We start from the raw sequence: 13867 nt of genomic DNA, 5'->3' as shown, positions 1-13867 counted from the left end.
GAAAATGAAAAGTTGGGATTTTCTAGGCCGATATGGCTAGGAACTATACTCTCATTCCGGCGTAATAATCAAGGAACTTTGCTGCCGTACCATGGGTGCAGCAGGCGCAATGATATTACGCAGCGCCTGAAAATAGTCCCCAGCTAAGTAACTTCCAACAAGCCTATTTTCAGGCACTGAGAGTATAGAGAGTATAGTTCATAGCCATATCGGCCTAGAAAATCGCAGCTTTTCATTTTCCGTCGGTCTTAGTACACGATGTAACTACAGAAGAGTCAAGTTTTAAATAGAAAAAATATAGAAACTCTTTGGCCATTTTTGAGCGAGATGCTAACGGTCTAATCCGATTCAATGATCTATGCTAAGCTACAGCTAAAAGTGCTACCGCCAGACACGGAGATCGACTCAAAAAATCGACTCAAAAAAAACTCAACTGTTTAACTCTAGGAGAGTCAGAAAATAGTGGGGTGTTCCTTTAAGCTCAACAGGTTTAACCTGACCAGATGAAAAGTGCCCAAAACCCCAAGAGTTTACCCGCTACGACCAGCAAACCAGCTGCTTTAGGACATTTTTATTTGGCACAGATGTAATGTAATTTAAAATTCTAAATTCTAAATTCAAACACCTACCTTATCGCCCTCTGCGACCTGGCAGATAACCTCACCCATAGCAGGATTGATGGTTGGAAACGTTTTCTTGCTTACTGCATCATGCCACTCATTGTTGATGAAAATCTGTGGAGAAAAATGCAACACATTGACATGTGGTTTGGATGTGGATGAGGATAACGTGATACAGAATATCATGAGATTTGCAGTCAGAGCTGATAGTAACTGATTACATGTAATAAGATTCCAAATATTAAGTACTTGTAATTAGATTAAATTACATTTTAAAATACTCTGAATCAGACTTCAGTTACTTTTTTATTGATTACATGATTACATATTATTCACACAATAGCAATAAATAATTCATATTTTATTGATTCTCCCTAATTCCTCATTTAAATTTTCCTTTATAAAATATCCTACCGATTATACATTCAGAAAGTCTTCCAGTTTTGTGGATTTTCACACAAAGACCAGTCACTAGTCAGGAGGCTATGCCACTGGATTTACAAAAAAATCATTTCAGGTTTAAGAAGAGTTTCAACGTTGCATCAACTACTAATGAACATATAAATTTTTATTTGAATTATCACTCAGTAGGTTATTTAACCATGTGTTACTTTGTCTTTGTAAGGCTTTTGTCTTTCAAACACATTAAAATGCACAAATTCACGCTATTTCTTATTTACATGTAATGCAGGGATTCCCAAACTTTTTTTGTCATCTGAACCTCGTTCACCCAATATATTTATTTGAAGTATTTCAGATTTTAAAATAATTATTTTTATAATTAAGTATCACAATTGCATGTTCACAGTTAATGGTCACATGACATGCCGGTAAATAAATAAGATATTCCAATTTTTTGCAAGTGTTTTATTTTGATTGATTTTATTTTAAAATGATTAATTTTAAATGTACATTTTTATGATTTAATGGATTATGTCTCTTCATTAAACATACAAACCCCCTGCAGTTCCTTTACGAACCCCAGTTTGGGAAACCCTGATGTAATTTAATGTTTAATGCACCTCATGTTGTTAATTAAAATGAATAAAATTGATTTTCTTACTCTTAGTATTTTTTTATATCAATATGGTTCAAGATTATCCTATTTAAATCAATGTGATTAACGAGTTAGGTCAAAAGTAATCTAAAAGTACTCTTGATTATAATACCTTAAATGTGTAATGAAATGGATTACATTACTAACTACATTTATTGTCATGCAATTTTGAATAAGTAATGGATTACAATTTTTAAGTAATCTACCCAGCATTGATTGTATTCCAGGAAAGAAGCAACACTAATAAAAGTGCACAGCATTTTTTTTTTACTTTAGCCTTAAATACAACGTAATGTCACAAAAATCTGACAATGACATCTTCAACATCAATGTAAAAAAAACATCAAACATTATTTATAATATAATCACCAACTAACATCTTTGCTTAAGTAGTTTTGTTATTCTGTTATATTATATAGCTATATTATTCTGAAAATCAACACACTCAGTCCATTATTTGATATCTGCATCACCATAATTTGAACCTTAAAGTATTAAACTCATATAATATTAAAATCTATTATTGTAAACTCTTTGTGATATATAATGTGCATATTTGATATTTTGATAAATGCAAGATAAATCACGCAGCCCAACTAAAAACTGTAAGATCCTGCTTTGAATACTGATGTTTTGGTGGCAATTTTCAAATGTGCTTGCAGTTACACAGCTTTCTAAGATTATCTGAAATTAAAGTGTCTGATAAAAAAAATGACAGTATCCAAAGTGGATTTTTATTTTTTTGCAAGAAACTCAGATGTGAATTTTTGGAAGAATCAGTGGGGCAGTGATATTAAACGATCATCTTCAGCTGAATCAGAGCTACTTAAATTTGAGTAATTGATATAGAGTACGGAGATGTAAACATCCAGATTTAAAAGACTATATCTGGAGTAGTAGGGATAAGTCTAAAGAGTCCGGATTCGATTTTTAGTTGATTTCTAATTCATTACAGCAGAAGACAAATGAGGCGTCCATTGAGCCATCAATATTGACTGATCACAATAATTTATCTTTGCAATAATCAGAATAATCAAAATATGAATGAGGCCTCTAAGACATACTAGAAAACAACAGATTATAGGAATTCGATAACTTCACAACTGAAATTATGGAAATAATACATATTGGAATCAGGCTAAGCAAATCTATTTTAAGGAATCTATGGATTGCGTGACGTGTGGTCATGTATGGTGTCCCATACTTGCATTTCACACATCTGATCTGAAATAATGTCACTCATTAGAACATGCTGATTTTTTTTTCTATTAAGATATTTATTTTGTTAAGGAAAAATGACTGGAAAGTGTAAAGAATTCAAAAACGTCAAGTGTTTGTCATGTTCTGACCATAAAGAATAGTTTAAAACCACAATTAACAGTCTGGTTTCAACTTTCACTTAGAAGCAAAAATCTGCCTTTAAACTTGATAGAAAAAAAGATTTGAAATTTACTGTGATAATTATCAATATCGACTGACATGAAAATTATTTTTTTTTTTTGGCCATATCGCCCAGCCCTACATACATTTAATCAGGTAAAACAAAACAGAAAATCTATTTAAACTTTAAAGTTAATTTCTGTTTCTCCTGCAAACGAAGCACCTCACTGAATATGAAGAATAAAAAGCTGTCCATCGCAGTCCTAAACCTGCCAAAGTACCAGCACAATAATACGCTCAGCAAAATATCGTCAAATTATCGTTATCGACAAAATTCCAGAAAATATGGAGATATCATGTTATGTCATTATCGCACACCCCTAGGTTGCATTAATATTTTATGTTCCTTTTTGCAAACAAATGATATCCTAGCTGTTACAGATAAGTGGAACTCTCTCTCTCTCTCTCTCTCTCTTTATAATATATTTTGATATATTATAAGCAAAATATGGATGACACCTCACAAGTTTCATAAAAAAGACTGTATACTAGTATATACAGTTATGACACTTGTGGTACTGCGTTTTAAAATTTGTAAAATTAAGTAAAATTTGCTAAATTAAAAATTGTCTCATTATTATATACATTTTTTTTATTTTTACAATTTATTTGAACAGTTCAAAACGATATCTAAATGTAATAAAAATAAGAAAGCAATATTTTGAACTTTGCAAGTTTGCTAGGTATAGCATTTTTCTGTAATTTTTCATATAGCCTAACCCTGACATGCTGATTTTGTAATGTGTGTGTGTGTGTGTGTGAGAGAGAGAGAGCGAGAGAGAGGGGGGAACGCACCTGGAATGATGGAAAGATAAGATAAAACAGGAACGGCGTTTTCATGCCAAGTTCATTAACTTGCTGCAAATGTCTTCTGCATTAAATGTAATCACCATGACTCGACGACAAAACCATTAGAGGATAGAGATATCATGCTACTGATAAGACTGCAGATATTTAATAAAACGGTTTGTTAGGCTATAATATCAGTAGGGGTTCAATCTTCAACTGGCTGGCAGGAGCCGCCACTGACAGGTCACGTGACCTGCCAGTGGTTGGTGGCAGCTGCCAGCCAGTTGAAGATTGAACCCCCACTCTATAATATGAAAAACATACATGCACATGTCACTTACTACCTGTTTGAATAAAACTGAATTCAAGTCCCAGCATTTGGCCATTAAGTTACCTTGTTGAAGTGAACGTCTGGATGAGCATTCGGGGCGGGAATCGTTGAGTGCTGACATGCCGAGATCCGGACAACTTGCGGGAAAGTTCGGGAGAAAACAGCGCGCAGCACTTTCTGATCTCACTTGCCTTCAGCTCCGGGACTGTGTCGATGAGCTCGGACTTCAGCACAGATGTTGCCAGATATTTGAGAGGATCCAGAGTCATAAAACCAGCTCACCGTCATGCGTCTACGTTACACATTCTACATATTGTAGTCTATATTCAATGTTTTTCTATATTATATGTTGGAAATGACTACTGTCATGTCCACTGGTTGTAATATGACTGCATTTAAATAATAATAATAATAATAAAAAGAGTTTATGTTACACACTATAATTCACAATTGCTGTGTATTATTCCCTTTCATCCGATTTATATCAGTTTTACTATAATTGGAGGCGTTTAAATCACGATCAGCACTGGCGTCCCCCAGGGATGTGTACTCTCCCCACTGCTCTTCTCTCTACACCAATGACTGCACCTCTAAAGACCCCTCTGTCAAGCTCCCGAAGTTTGCAGACGACACCACACTCATCGGCAGGGGTTAAATTGGGGTTTGTTATGTGGGGGGGGCTCTGTGGTTTCAGGTTTTTGAGGGGTGCACACATGTGTATGCAAAGAGTACAAAATCAATTACCAAACAATTAACAATTATATTGTAATTATATTGTAACAATTAGCCTATATCAATTGACAAACTGTAAAATATAACAAATTGAGAGAGCCCTCTGTTATGAAAATGCTGATCAAAATCATTCCAGATGCTGGCAGCTGTGCAATGTCTGCAGGATTTTTAAAATCAAATGTAAGACTTTTTAAGACCTTTTTTTAAGACCTGAAAAATTCATAAAAAAAAAAAAATGTAATACCATATGAGCAGGGTAGGGCAATGTCTATTGTAACATTCAACTAAAATGACTGTAAAAAACATGATTTAATTACAGTAGAGATTCAGGTTTTCACAAAAACAAAAAGAAATATATCTAAAATGATAAACCTCACATTTCAGTCTTTAAACAATTTAAAAATGAGACGAGTCAGAAGTATAAGTTATAAGTTATATTAAACACTCTGCCAGTAGGAGGCGCTTTTGGAACAAATATAGCGGTTTCCCCGGTAACGGCTGTAAACAAAGCAGCATGCTCCTTTTTCAGATAAAGTTGAAATGCAATCGAAACTTTTTGAAGACACTCGGTTCCTTCCAGAGATATACATATAAAAACACACTACATAATTGTCTATATTATATATTGTGTTTTTGCTATTTTGTACATTGTCTATTTTTGTATATTTGCATATTATTCTTTTTATTATCTGCGCCCTGTCTAGTCACTGTCATTCTGTTGCATTGTGGAGCTTCTGTCACTAAAACAAATTCCTCTTATGTGTAAACATACCTGGCAAGAAAGCTCATTCTGATTCTGATTCTGGAATGTCAAGCAACGAAAATATGTCGAAAATATGTGGACTTGGCAACAAACACTGATAACGCGAATGTAAAAGTCGTGATTAATCCAAAATTATTTTCGCGAAACGAAGCTAATGATATAATAATAATAGCATAGAAATATTTCAAAATATTGAAATGATATTATATTAAAATTTATTAAATTATAAACACTGTGGTAAAATTTACATCTGCTGGTTTTTATTTTGAAAGACGAATCACGTGACGTCCTGAAAGTCATATGATTGTGGTTCAACAAATATGGCGTCGCATTTGTTTTGCGGCAGAGTAAACCTAAATATTTTGAGAGAGGCTGCACGAAAAGACCTGCGCGAGTTTTTAGATAAGTGTTCGGGAAGCAAGGTAAAGCTCTTTGATTTAATACCAACTAATGCAGATTAGTCTGTCCTTCTCCTGCTGTCACACTCCGGATTTGCTCCGAATGTGAACGGCACTTTATGCGATTTATTATTACTGCAAATATTGTTCAGTGATGCTGTCAGTCGACATGTAACGTTAATAGCTTCATCATCCTCTAATTCATGGGTTTTCACAATTTATGTTTTATTTAAGGCCATTGTTTGGGACGAGTATCTTACTGGACCCTTCGGGTTAATTGCTCAGTATTCCCTTTTGAAGGTGAGTGACGGATTATACAATTTTTTTTATTTTTTTAAATCACAAATTATACCAAAAAAATACAATAAATAAAAACACATATATATACATATATTTTCTGGTGAGTGCGAAACCAGAAAATATAATTTCCAATTTCAAAGAATATTTTATCCCTCTTCAAGAAAGTATGCTAACTGTCTCAATTTCGTTTTTCAAAAGGAACATGAAGTCGAGAAAATGTTCACTCTCAAAGGTGGTCGTATACCGTCCGCTTCCGTCAAGAATATTGTCTTTTTTGTGCGACCAAGGTTGGAATTGATGGACATCATTGCAGAAAATGTTGCAAGGTAAGTCAAACAAAGCATTCTTTTGGCCAGCACTAAAGTAGACAGACAAACAAATGACCCGGGACGAGTCTGAATCTGAACAAACATCATAAACAAATATATAAATATATTATGAACTGTTCATAAAATGTGCTGGTTTTCAATTCTGAGACAACAGTTGCTCCCAAAATAACATTCACAACAGAGATTTTGATTAGAGGAAATAAAAAGGTAGTTTTAAGTATGTGCAGTGCACTGTAAAAAAATTCCGTAAAATTTACGGTAAAAAACCGGCAGTTGTGGTTGCCTGAATTTTACCGTAAAAAATACGGTAGCAACGTTTTAAGTTTTACGGTTTTAACTTAAATTTACAGTTAAATACCGTAATTTCATTAACTGATAAAATGTTAATATACCAACCTATTGAAGTACTGAAATCTGTTTTGTACCTTTGTAATACACTGATAACCACCAAATGCAGGTGGTGATGAGAAAGTCACATGATGAACCAAAGCCCATCACAAGCAGCTTTTAAATAATAACATATATAGAAGGTGCACAGTTTCATTCACACAAACACTAAACACCATCATGGTGACACACATGAAACTGAAATAATGCAATAAACATTCATTTAACAACATTAGGTGTAACACACAACCCTAATATACAAAACTGATAAGAAAAAACTAAGAAGAAACATAGTTATTTCAACAAAAAAACATCAAATTTGAAATGTAACGCAGGGAATTCTGGGAATGCCAATTTACGGTTATTCACTGTAAATTATACAGTATTTTTCACTTCCAAAAACGGTATACTACCGTAAAATTAATGTCCAATACATGTAATGTCCAATACAGTTTTTCACCGTATATAGTAGGGGAATTTACCGTTAACCATTTAACAGGTTTTTACTGTAGCATTTTTACAGTCTTTTACCGTTAAATTCACGGTCATTTTTTACAGTGATTGCTGGCAGTAGTCAGTGACAGTGCTGTGCTGCTGATGATATTACATTGTAATATTTGCATTGCAGTGAGGATAAACTACAACCCCGAGATTTCCACATTCTGTTTGTGCCTCGCCGGGGTCTGCTGTGTGAACAGCGGCTGAAGGAGAAAGGGGTTCTGAACTCTTTCACTAACATCGATGAATACATTCTGGACCTTATCCCTTACGATGGAGATCTTCTTTCCATGGAGTCTGAGAGTTCCTTTAGAGTAAGACCATGTTTGAATGGCAAGAATAGTATGGATTTGCATTCATTTTCTGTAGGATTTCTCATTCAGCGTTAGTCAGACCTTGACTAGAAATATCCACGGATACAAAAGACCCTCTGGTGCTTTATTAATGCATTATTAGTAGTAGTAGTAGTGTGTTTTTTGTTGAGTTTCATATTTGATGCATTAGGTTTTTATGGCTCATGTAGTATGATATAGTAAGAATATGGAATTCAAACAAATTTTATGCAAACTGAGCAAAAATATGAAATTTGGTGCAGTTGCTGATATTTATATGGCCAAAAAGTAAGATGAAATTCAGATTGCTTGTAATGTAAATCAATGAGATCAGGTGTCATCTCCCAATAGTGTTTTTTTGGGATGATATTTCAAATGCTTAGTTTTATGATCAAAGCTCTGTAGGTTCAAAACATATAAAGCAGTGCAATGCAATGATGATTGAGAGATGAACAACTAAACCTTCCTCAAAAGCCTGATGTTTCATATTTGAACATTTTTAGGGCCCTATGAAATCTGTTTTATTTTTCTCCCTAAATTCAGTTTTTTGTTTTTTTTTCAGTTAAAATTTTTCTGCATTCTGTTTTAAATGTTAAATTAAAAAATATGACTCAAAAAGCATGTCTAATTAATTGAAATAATGAAACTTGCACAATTTAACAGCAATTTATTAAAAGTTAGAACAAAAAGTACATTTTTAAGGCCCTATGAAATACATTTTTTTTTTCTTCTCAAATTGTGTTTTATTTTGACCAAATTAACTGATTTTATTTTTAAAAAATGTATTACTATTTACTATTATTTATTTATTTTCAGAAATGCTATTGGATAAAGTAATTATTCCTTAAAAAATTATGTTTTAATTATTATTAGCATTAGAACTATCGTTACATTAAGTAATATAGCCAGCCGTTTGTTGTAGTTTTTGAAGTGTTTTCTGTTAATAAAATCATAAAATCTCCTTTTAGAGTGGACTTTGAGCTTTGTAACCTTGCAGATCTTTTTTTTTTATGCTCAAAAAGTGATAAAGCATAATAGGACCCCTTTAAATGAATGTTGGTTGTACTGTGTAAATAAATATAGACCCCAAAAAAAGACCAAGTTAAGCTGCAAAAGTGTCTCATTCAATAACATCAAACATTTGTAAAACGTTGTCCTGTTTTTGGCTCTGGGAAAGCAGCTTTTGATTAATCATTAGAAACAACTGGTTATGACCCTGTTTTATATGCAATAAAAAGCTGACATATTATGCATGAGCAGATGCTTTGGGATGTTCACATAACCTTGTTTTCTTTCATGAAGGAATGCTATTTAGAGAATGATCAGACGAGCCTGTATCACGCTGCCAAGGGCCTCATGACTTTGCAAGCACTTTATGGAACAATACCGCAAATCTTTGGCAAAGGCGAGTGTGCAAGAGTGAGTAGAAAAGTGTTTGTGTCAACTCTTTTCATTTATTTCTCTCATTGATTTTTAATTTTAATTGTGTGCATGGTGGCTGTGTCTTTCTCAGCATGTGGCCAACATGATGTTGCGGATGAAGAGAGAGTTTGCAGGGAGTCAAACGCAAATCCTGCCCGTGTTCGATACCCTCCTCCTGTTGGATCGCAACGTGGATTTGCTTACGCCATTAGCCACTCAACTTACCTATGAGGGTCTTATCGATGAGATCTTTGGCATCACTAATGGTAAATGAGTTTCAAATTCGTATTGAATTATTGAATTTCAAAGCTCTCGTTTTCCCCAGTAGTCTGTCTCGTCATACATTGGTTGCTTCGGCAGGTTACGTGAAGCTACCTCCTGAGAAGTTTGCACAGAAGAAACAGGGAGAAGGTGGGAAGGAGCTCCCCACTGAGCCGAAAAAACTGCAGCTCAACTCGGCCGAGGAGCTTTATGCTGAAATACGGGACAAGAACTTCAATGCTGTTGGAGCGGCTCTCAGCAAGAAAGCCAAGATTATATCAGCTGCGTTTGAGGTCTGTGCTGCTTTTGTGTGTCTGACTCTGACAACAGCAAGAATACAGTAAAAATGGTAACATTGTGAAATATTATTACAATTCAAAAGAACTGTTTTCTATGTGAATATATTTTAAAATGTGACCCTGGAGCACAAAACTAGTCATAAGGGTCAATTTTGTGAAATTGAGATTTATACAGCATCTGAAATCAAAAATCTATAATTTTGACCCATACAATGTATTTTGGGCTATTGCTACAAATTTACCCCAGCGACTTAAGACTGCTTTTGTGCTCCAGGGTCATATTTATTTCTGTGATCAAAGCTGAATTTTCAGTGTGACGTGATCCTTCAGAAATCATTCTAATATGCTGATTTGCTAGTGTTTGCCATTAATGAGCTGGTTTTCCCGTCTCTGTGCCAGGAGCGACACAATGCAAAAACTGTTGGAGAGATTAAACAGTTTGTTTCGCAGTTGCCTCACATGCAGGCGGCTCGGAGCTCCCTGGCTAATCACACCTCCATCGCTGAACTCATAAAGGACATAACAAGTAAGTCATTCGTGCAGTCAGAAATTAAAGAAATATTTCTGGTTATTATCAACTTCAGGTCTGTGGAACACTGTCATAGGCAACAAGTGTAACTCATCCCTCAGTTTGTAAAGAAAAAAGAAAAGATTTGTAAATGTTTTTACAATGGCAGGCTGGTGAATTCTGATGATTTTTTTTTATATACATCAAATTTTCTATCGAATGTATTGAACTGCATTTTCACTAGGAAAGTAAACAAAGAAAATAATGATTGGCTCACAAAAGCAATAGCAGATATCTAGTAATTAATTCCTTAATGGGGATTCCAATTCTGTGAATATGGGGTGCTGTGTGTACATTAATGAGGAAAAAAATTAACTTAAATGATTTTAGCAAATGGCTGCAATATAACAAAGAGTGAAAAATTTAAGGGGGTCTGAATACTTTCCGTACCCACTGTACATCAAATTTTCTATCGAATGTATTGAACTGCATTTTCACTAGAAAAGTAAACAAAGAAAATAATGATTGGCTCACAAAAGCAATAGCAGATATCTAGTAATTAATTCCTTAGTGGGGATTCCAAAAAAAAAAGCATCTTACAAATGAAAGCATCATTTTTTAATAGCAATAATTATGTTGTTACTAGTGCAAATGTCCATTTTTCAGATTTCTGACGTACTGAATCAGATCTTAGGTTTATTTCTAGCACATTCTAAATTTATTTTAAACTAGTTTTTGTCAGAAAAAAGAATGAATTCTGACTAGTTATGTAGAGTGTCCAATTAATATTAGCTTTTACAACTAATGAAAACAGAATTGCAGATATCTTAAATTTAATTTTGACTATAGATATTTATAAATGTGGCCTGGTTAGAAATGCTTTTGGCACAGCCTGTTGTTTTTCTTGCTCTCCTTTCATGCAGTGAACTTTATCAACTGTAGATTTAGAGGATTAACCAGGATTAAGTTATTCAGTTAAGTGCAATTGCTAATTCTACGAATGACTCTATTTCTGCCAAGTAGTAGTCATTCTGCTGATATCATTTAGTAAAACATAATCATGCATTCATATGCTGTGATTAAATGCTAACATGGTTTGCAATGGCCCATAAATATATAAATAATTTATTTAGATAATTTGTTTTTGGAATTCAGCACACTGTGACTTATGAGCTGACACGTGGTTATACTTCATATTATGTAATATGGTGAGAAATGCACATTTGAATATTCCTGATGGTGCCCGCCTGCTTGCTTGCTGGACTTCCATTGTACTGTAAATGTCTTTCCTAGTCATTTTAACAAACTGTGGTAAATGATATGATAATATTATGAGACCTGACATGAGTTCACATTAATTTAGCTTTTTACTACTTACCTTTTTTTGTGCCTTGCTGTCCTGTGTTTCAGCCTCAGAAGACTTCTTTGACAGTCTGACCGTTGAGCAAGAGTTTATGACTGGAGTAGACACAGACAAGGTGCCTTGTTTATGATTTCATTATAAATGCAATATAATTTAAGAAATGACATTTGTAATGGACATTTTCTTATGATTTGTATAACCTTAAAGAAATGTTCTGTTTTTGTGCAAAAAAAAAAAAAGTTAAAGGAATAGTTCTCCTAAAATGAAAATGTGATGAAAATTTACTCACCCTAAGGCCATTCAAAATGTAGTTTTGAATGAGAAAGAGATTGTTTCTTCATCAGATTTTGAGAAATGTAGCATTGCATCAGTGTCTCAGCAATGGATGCTCTGCAGTGAATGGGTGCCGTCAGAATGAGAGTCCAAACAGCTGATAAAAACATCACAATAATCCACACCACTCCAGTCCATCAGTTCACATCTGGAGAAGACAAAAGCTGCATGTTTATAAGAAACAAATCCATCATAACTCTAATTCTGACGGCACCCATTCACTGCAGGGAGCAACTGATATAATGCTAAAAGTATCCAAGATATTCTAGGTGTAAATACAATGGACTACTCTGCATCAATTATTGTTCAAACAGAAAAGAATGAGGTTTAATATACAAGCTCACTTCCCCTAAATATTTTAGAAATAATTTTAGAAATATGAGAAAAGAAATGCATTTTTAACATGGTACTTTTTACATTATCTGGAGATGGATTATATTTGAGGTTTGAGTAATGTCTTTGTTCAGTGTGTGTTTATTGTGATTTTACTCTCAGGTCAGCACATATATAGAAGACTGCATAGCACAGAAAGACCCGCTGATAAAGATCCTGCGACTGGTCTGCATGCAGTCTGTCTGCAACAACGGCCTCAAACAGAAGGTCCTGGACTACTATAAGAAAGAGATCCTTCAGGTATGACAGAGGGAATTTCTTTGTGCTTTGCTTTTATTATTTATTGCTTTTAGACAGATTTTGTGAATGCATAATGGTGAATTTGAATCACAGAATTTTGTGCAACACTTGTGCAAGACCATAGAAGTGAATTATAAATGCCTTAAACATTTACAGTTGTTTGTGTTTTGTTGGGTTAGACATATGGTTACAAGCACATTCTAACTCTCAAGAACCTGGAAAAGGTTGGGTTACTCAAACCTCAAAGCACTATGAGAAACAACTACCCCACAATCAGGAAGACCCTCAAATTGTGGATGGAGGATGCCAATGAACAGGTTTGTCCTGGCATTCATTTTTAGTACGGTTCTGTTTTCATATAACTGAAAATGGCCTTCACCGTTCAAATAGTCCCCACCCAAACGCACTCCAATGCTTTGAACTAATGGACACTTTACACACTTACATTAATTTAGTATGCTTAGTATAATGTATTAATTTCAATACATTAGACCAGTGGTTCCCAACCCTGGTCCTTGAGGCACCCCAACAACACTGCACGTTTTGCATGTCTCCTTAAACACACCTGATTCAGGTCATCAGCTCATTAGTAGAGACTTCAAGACCTGAAATTGGTGTGTCAGAGAAAGGAGACATGCAAAATGTGCAGTGTTGGGGTGCCTCAAGGACCAGGGTTGGGAACCACTGCATTAGACAACAACATATCAAAACCAATAGCATATATTTAGTGCATGCACACATTTCAAGTAAAATATTTCACAAGCACAAGTATGCTGGGTTTTCAAGCCATGTTACTGTTCAAAACAGTAAAGTTTTGGGACACTTTGTAGTTGTCAAGAGGAGCTAATTTAGTGAGTTACAGTTTTGGTTATTCTGCTAGTGCACTTGACATCATACACTACCAGTCAAAAGTTTTCGAACAGTAAGATTTTTAATGTTTTTTAAAGAAGTCTCTTCTGCTCACCAAGCCTGCATTTATTTGATTCAAAATACAGCAAAAAAAAAAAAAGTAATATTGTGAAATATTTTTACTATTTAAAATAACTGCAGTAATGATGCTGAAAATTCAGCT

At 34.3% G+C, this 13867-nt stretch overlaps 2 protein-coding genes across 2 annotated transcripts in view; one reads left to right on the top strand and one right to left on the bottom strand.

The window, feature by feature from the left end:
- Positions 1–4525, bottom strand: part of LOC107728260 (aldehyde dehydrogenase, mitochondrial-like) — a 9410-nt gene extending 4885 nt beyond the window's left edge. The window contains exons 1-3 of the mRNA XM_016538378.1: positions 4471–4525; positions 4301–4419; positions 630–734 (exon numbers count right to left, since the gene is read on the bottom strand). Of these exons, the coding sequence (XP_016393864.1) occupies positions 630–734; positions 4301–4419; positions 4471–4525 (279 nt within the window). The remainder of the gene's footprint in view (positions 1–629; positions 735–4300; positions 4420–4470) is intronic.
- Positions 4526–6047: 1522 nt separating this feature from the next.
- LOC107728179 (vacuolar protein sorting-associated protein 33A) overlaps positions 6048–13867 on the top strand; it is a 10730-nt gene continuing 2910 nt past the window's right edge. Inside the window, exons 1-11 of the mRNA XM_016538278.1 lie at positions 6048–6154; positions 6365–6430; positions 6629–6756; positions 7775–7958; positions 9279–9395; positions 9490–9664; positions 9759–9952; positions 10358–10484; positions 11877–11944; positions 12658–12795; positions 12975–13112. Of these exons, the coding sequence (XP_016393764.1) occupies positions 6053–6154; positions 6365–6430; positions 6629–6756; positions 7775–7958; positions 9279–9395; positions 9490–9664; positions 9759–9952; positions 10358–10484; positions 11877–11944; positions 12658–12795; positions 12975–13112 (1437 nt within the window). The 5' untranslated portion in view covers positions 6048–6052. The remainder of the gene's footprint in view (positions 6155–6364; positions 6431–6628; positions 6757–7774; positions 7959–9278; positions 9396–9489; positions 9665–9758; positions 9953–10357; positions 10485–11876; positions 11945–12657; positions 12796–12974; positions 13113–13867) is intronic.

Source organism: Sinocyclocheilus rhinocerous, unplaced genomic scaffold (genome assembly GCF_001515625.1).
Source record: "Sinocyclocheilus rhinocerous isolate Xijiao unplaced genomic scaffold, SAMN03320098_v1.1 scaffold1364, whole genome shotgun sequence".
NCBI classification, from domain to species: Eukaryota; Metazoa; Chordata; class Actinopteri; order Cypriniformes; family Cyprinidae; genus Sinocyclocheilus; species Sinocyclocheilus rhinocerous.
The sequence above is the reverse complement of the archived record's forward strand: the minus strand, read 5'-3'. Positions and strand labels throughout refer to the sequence as shown.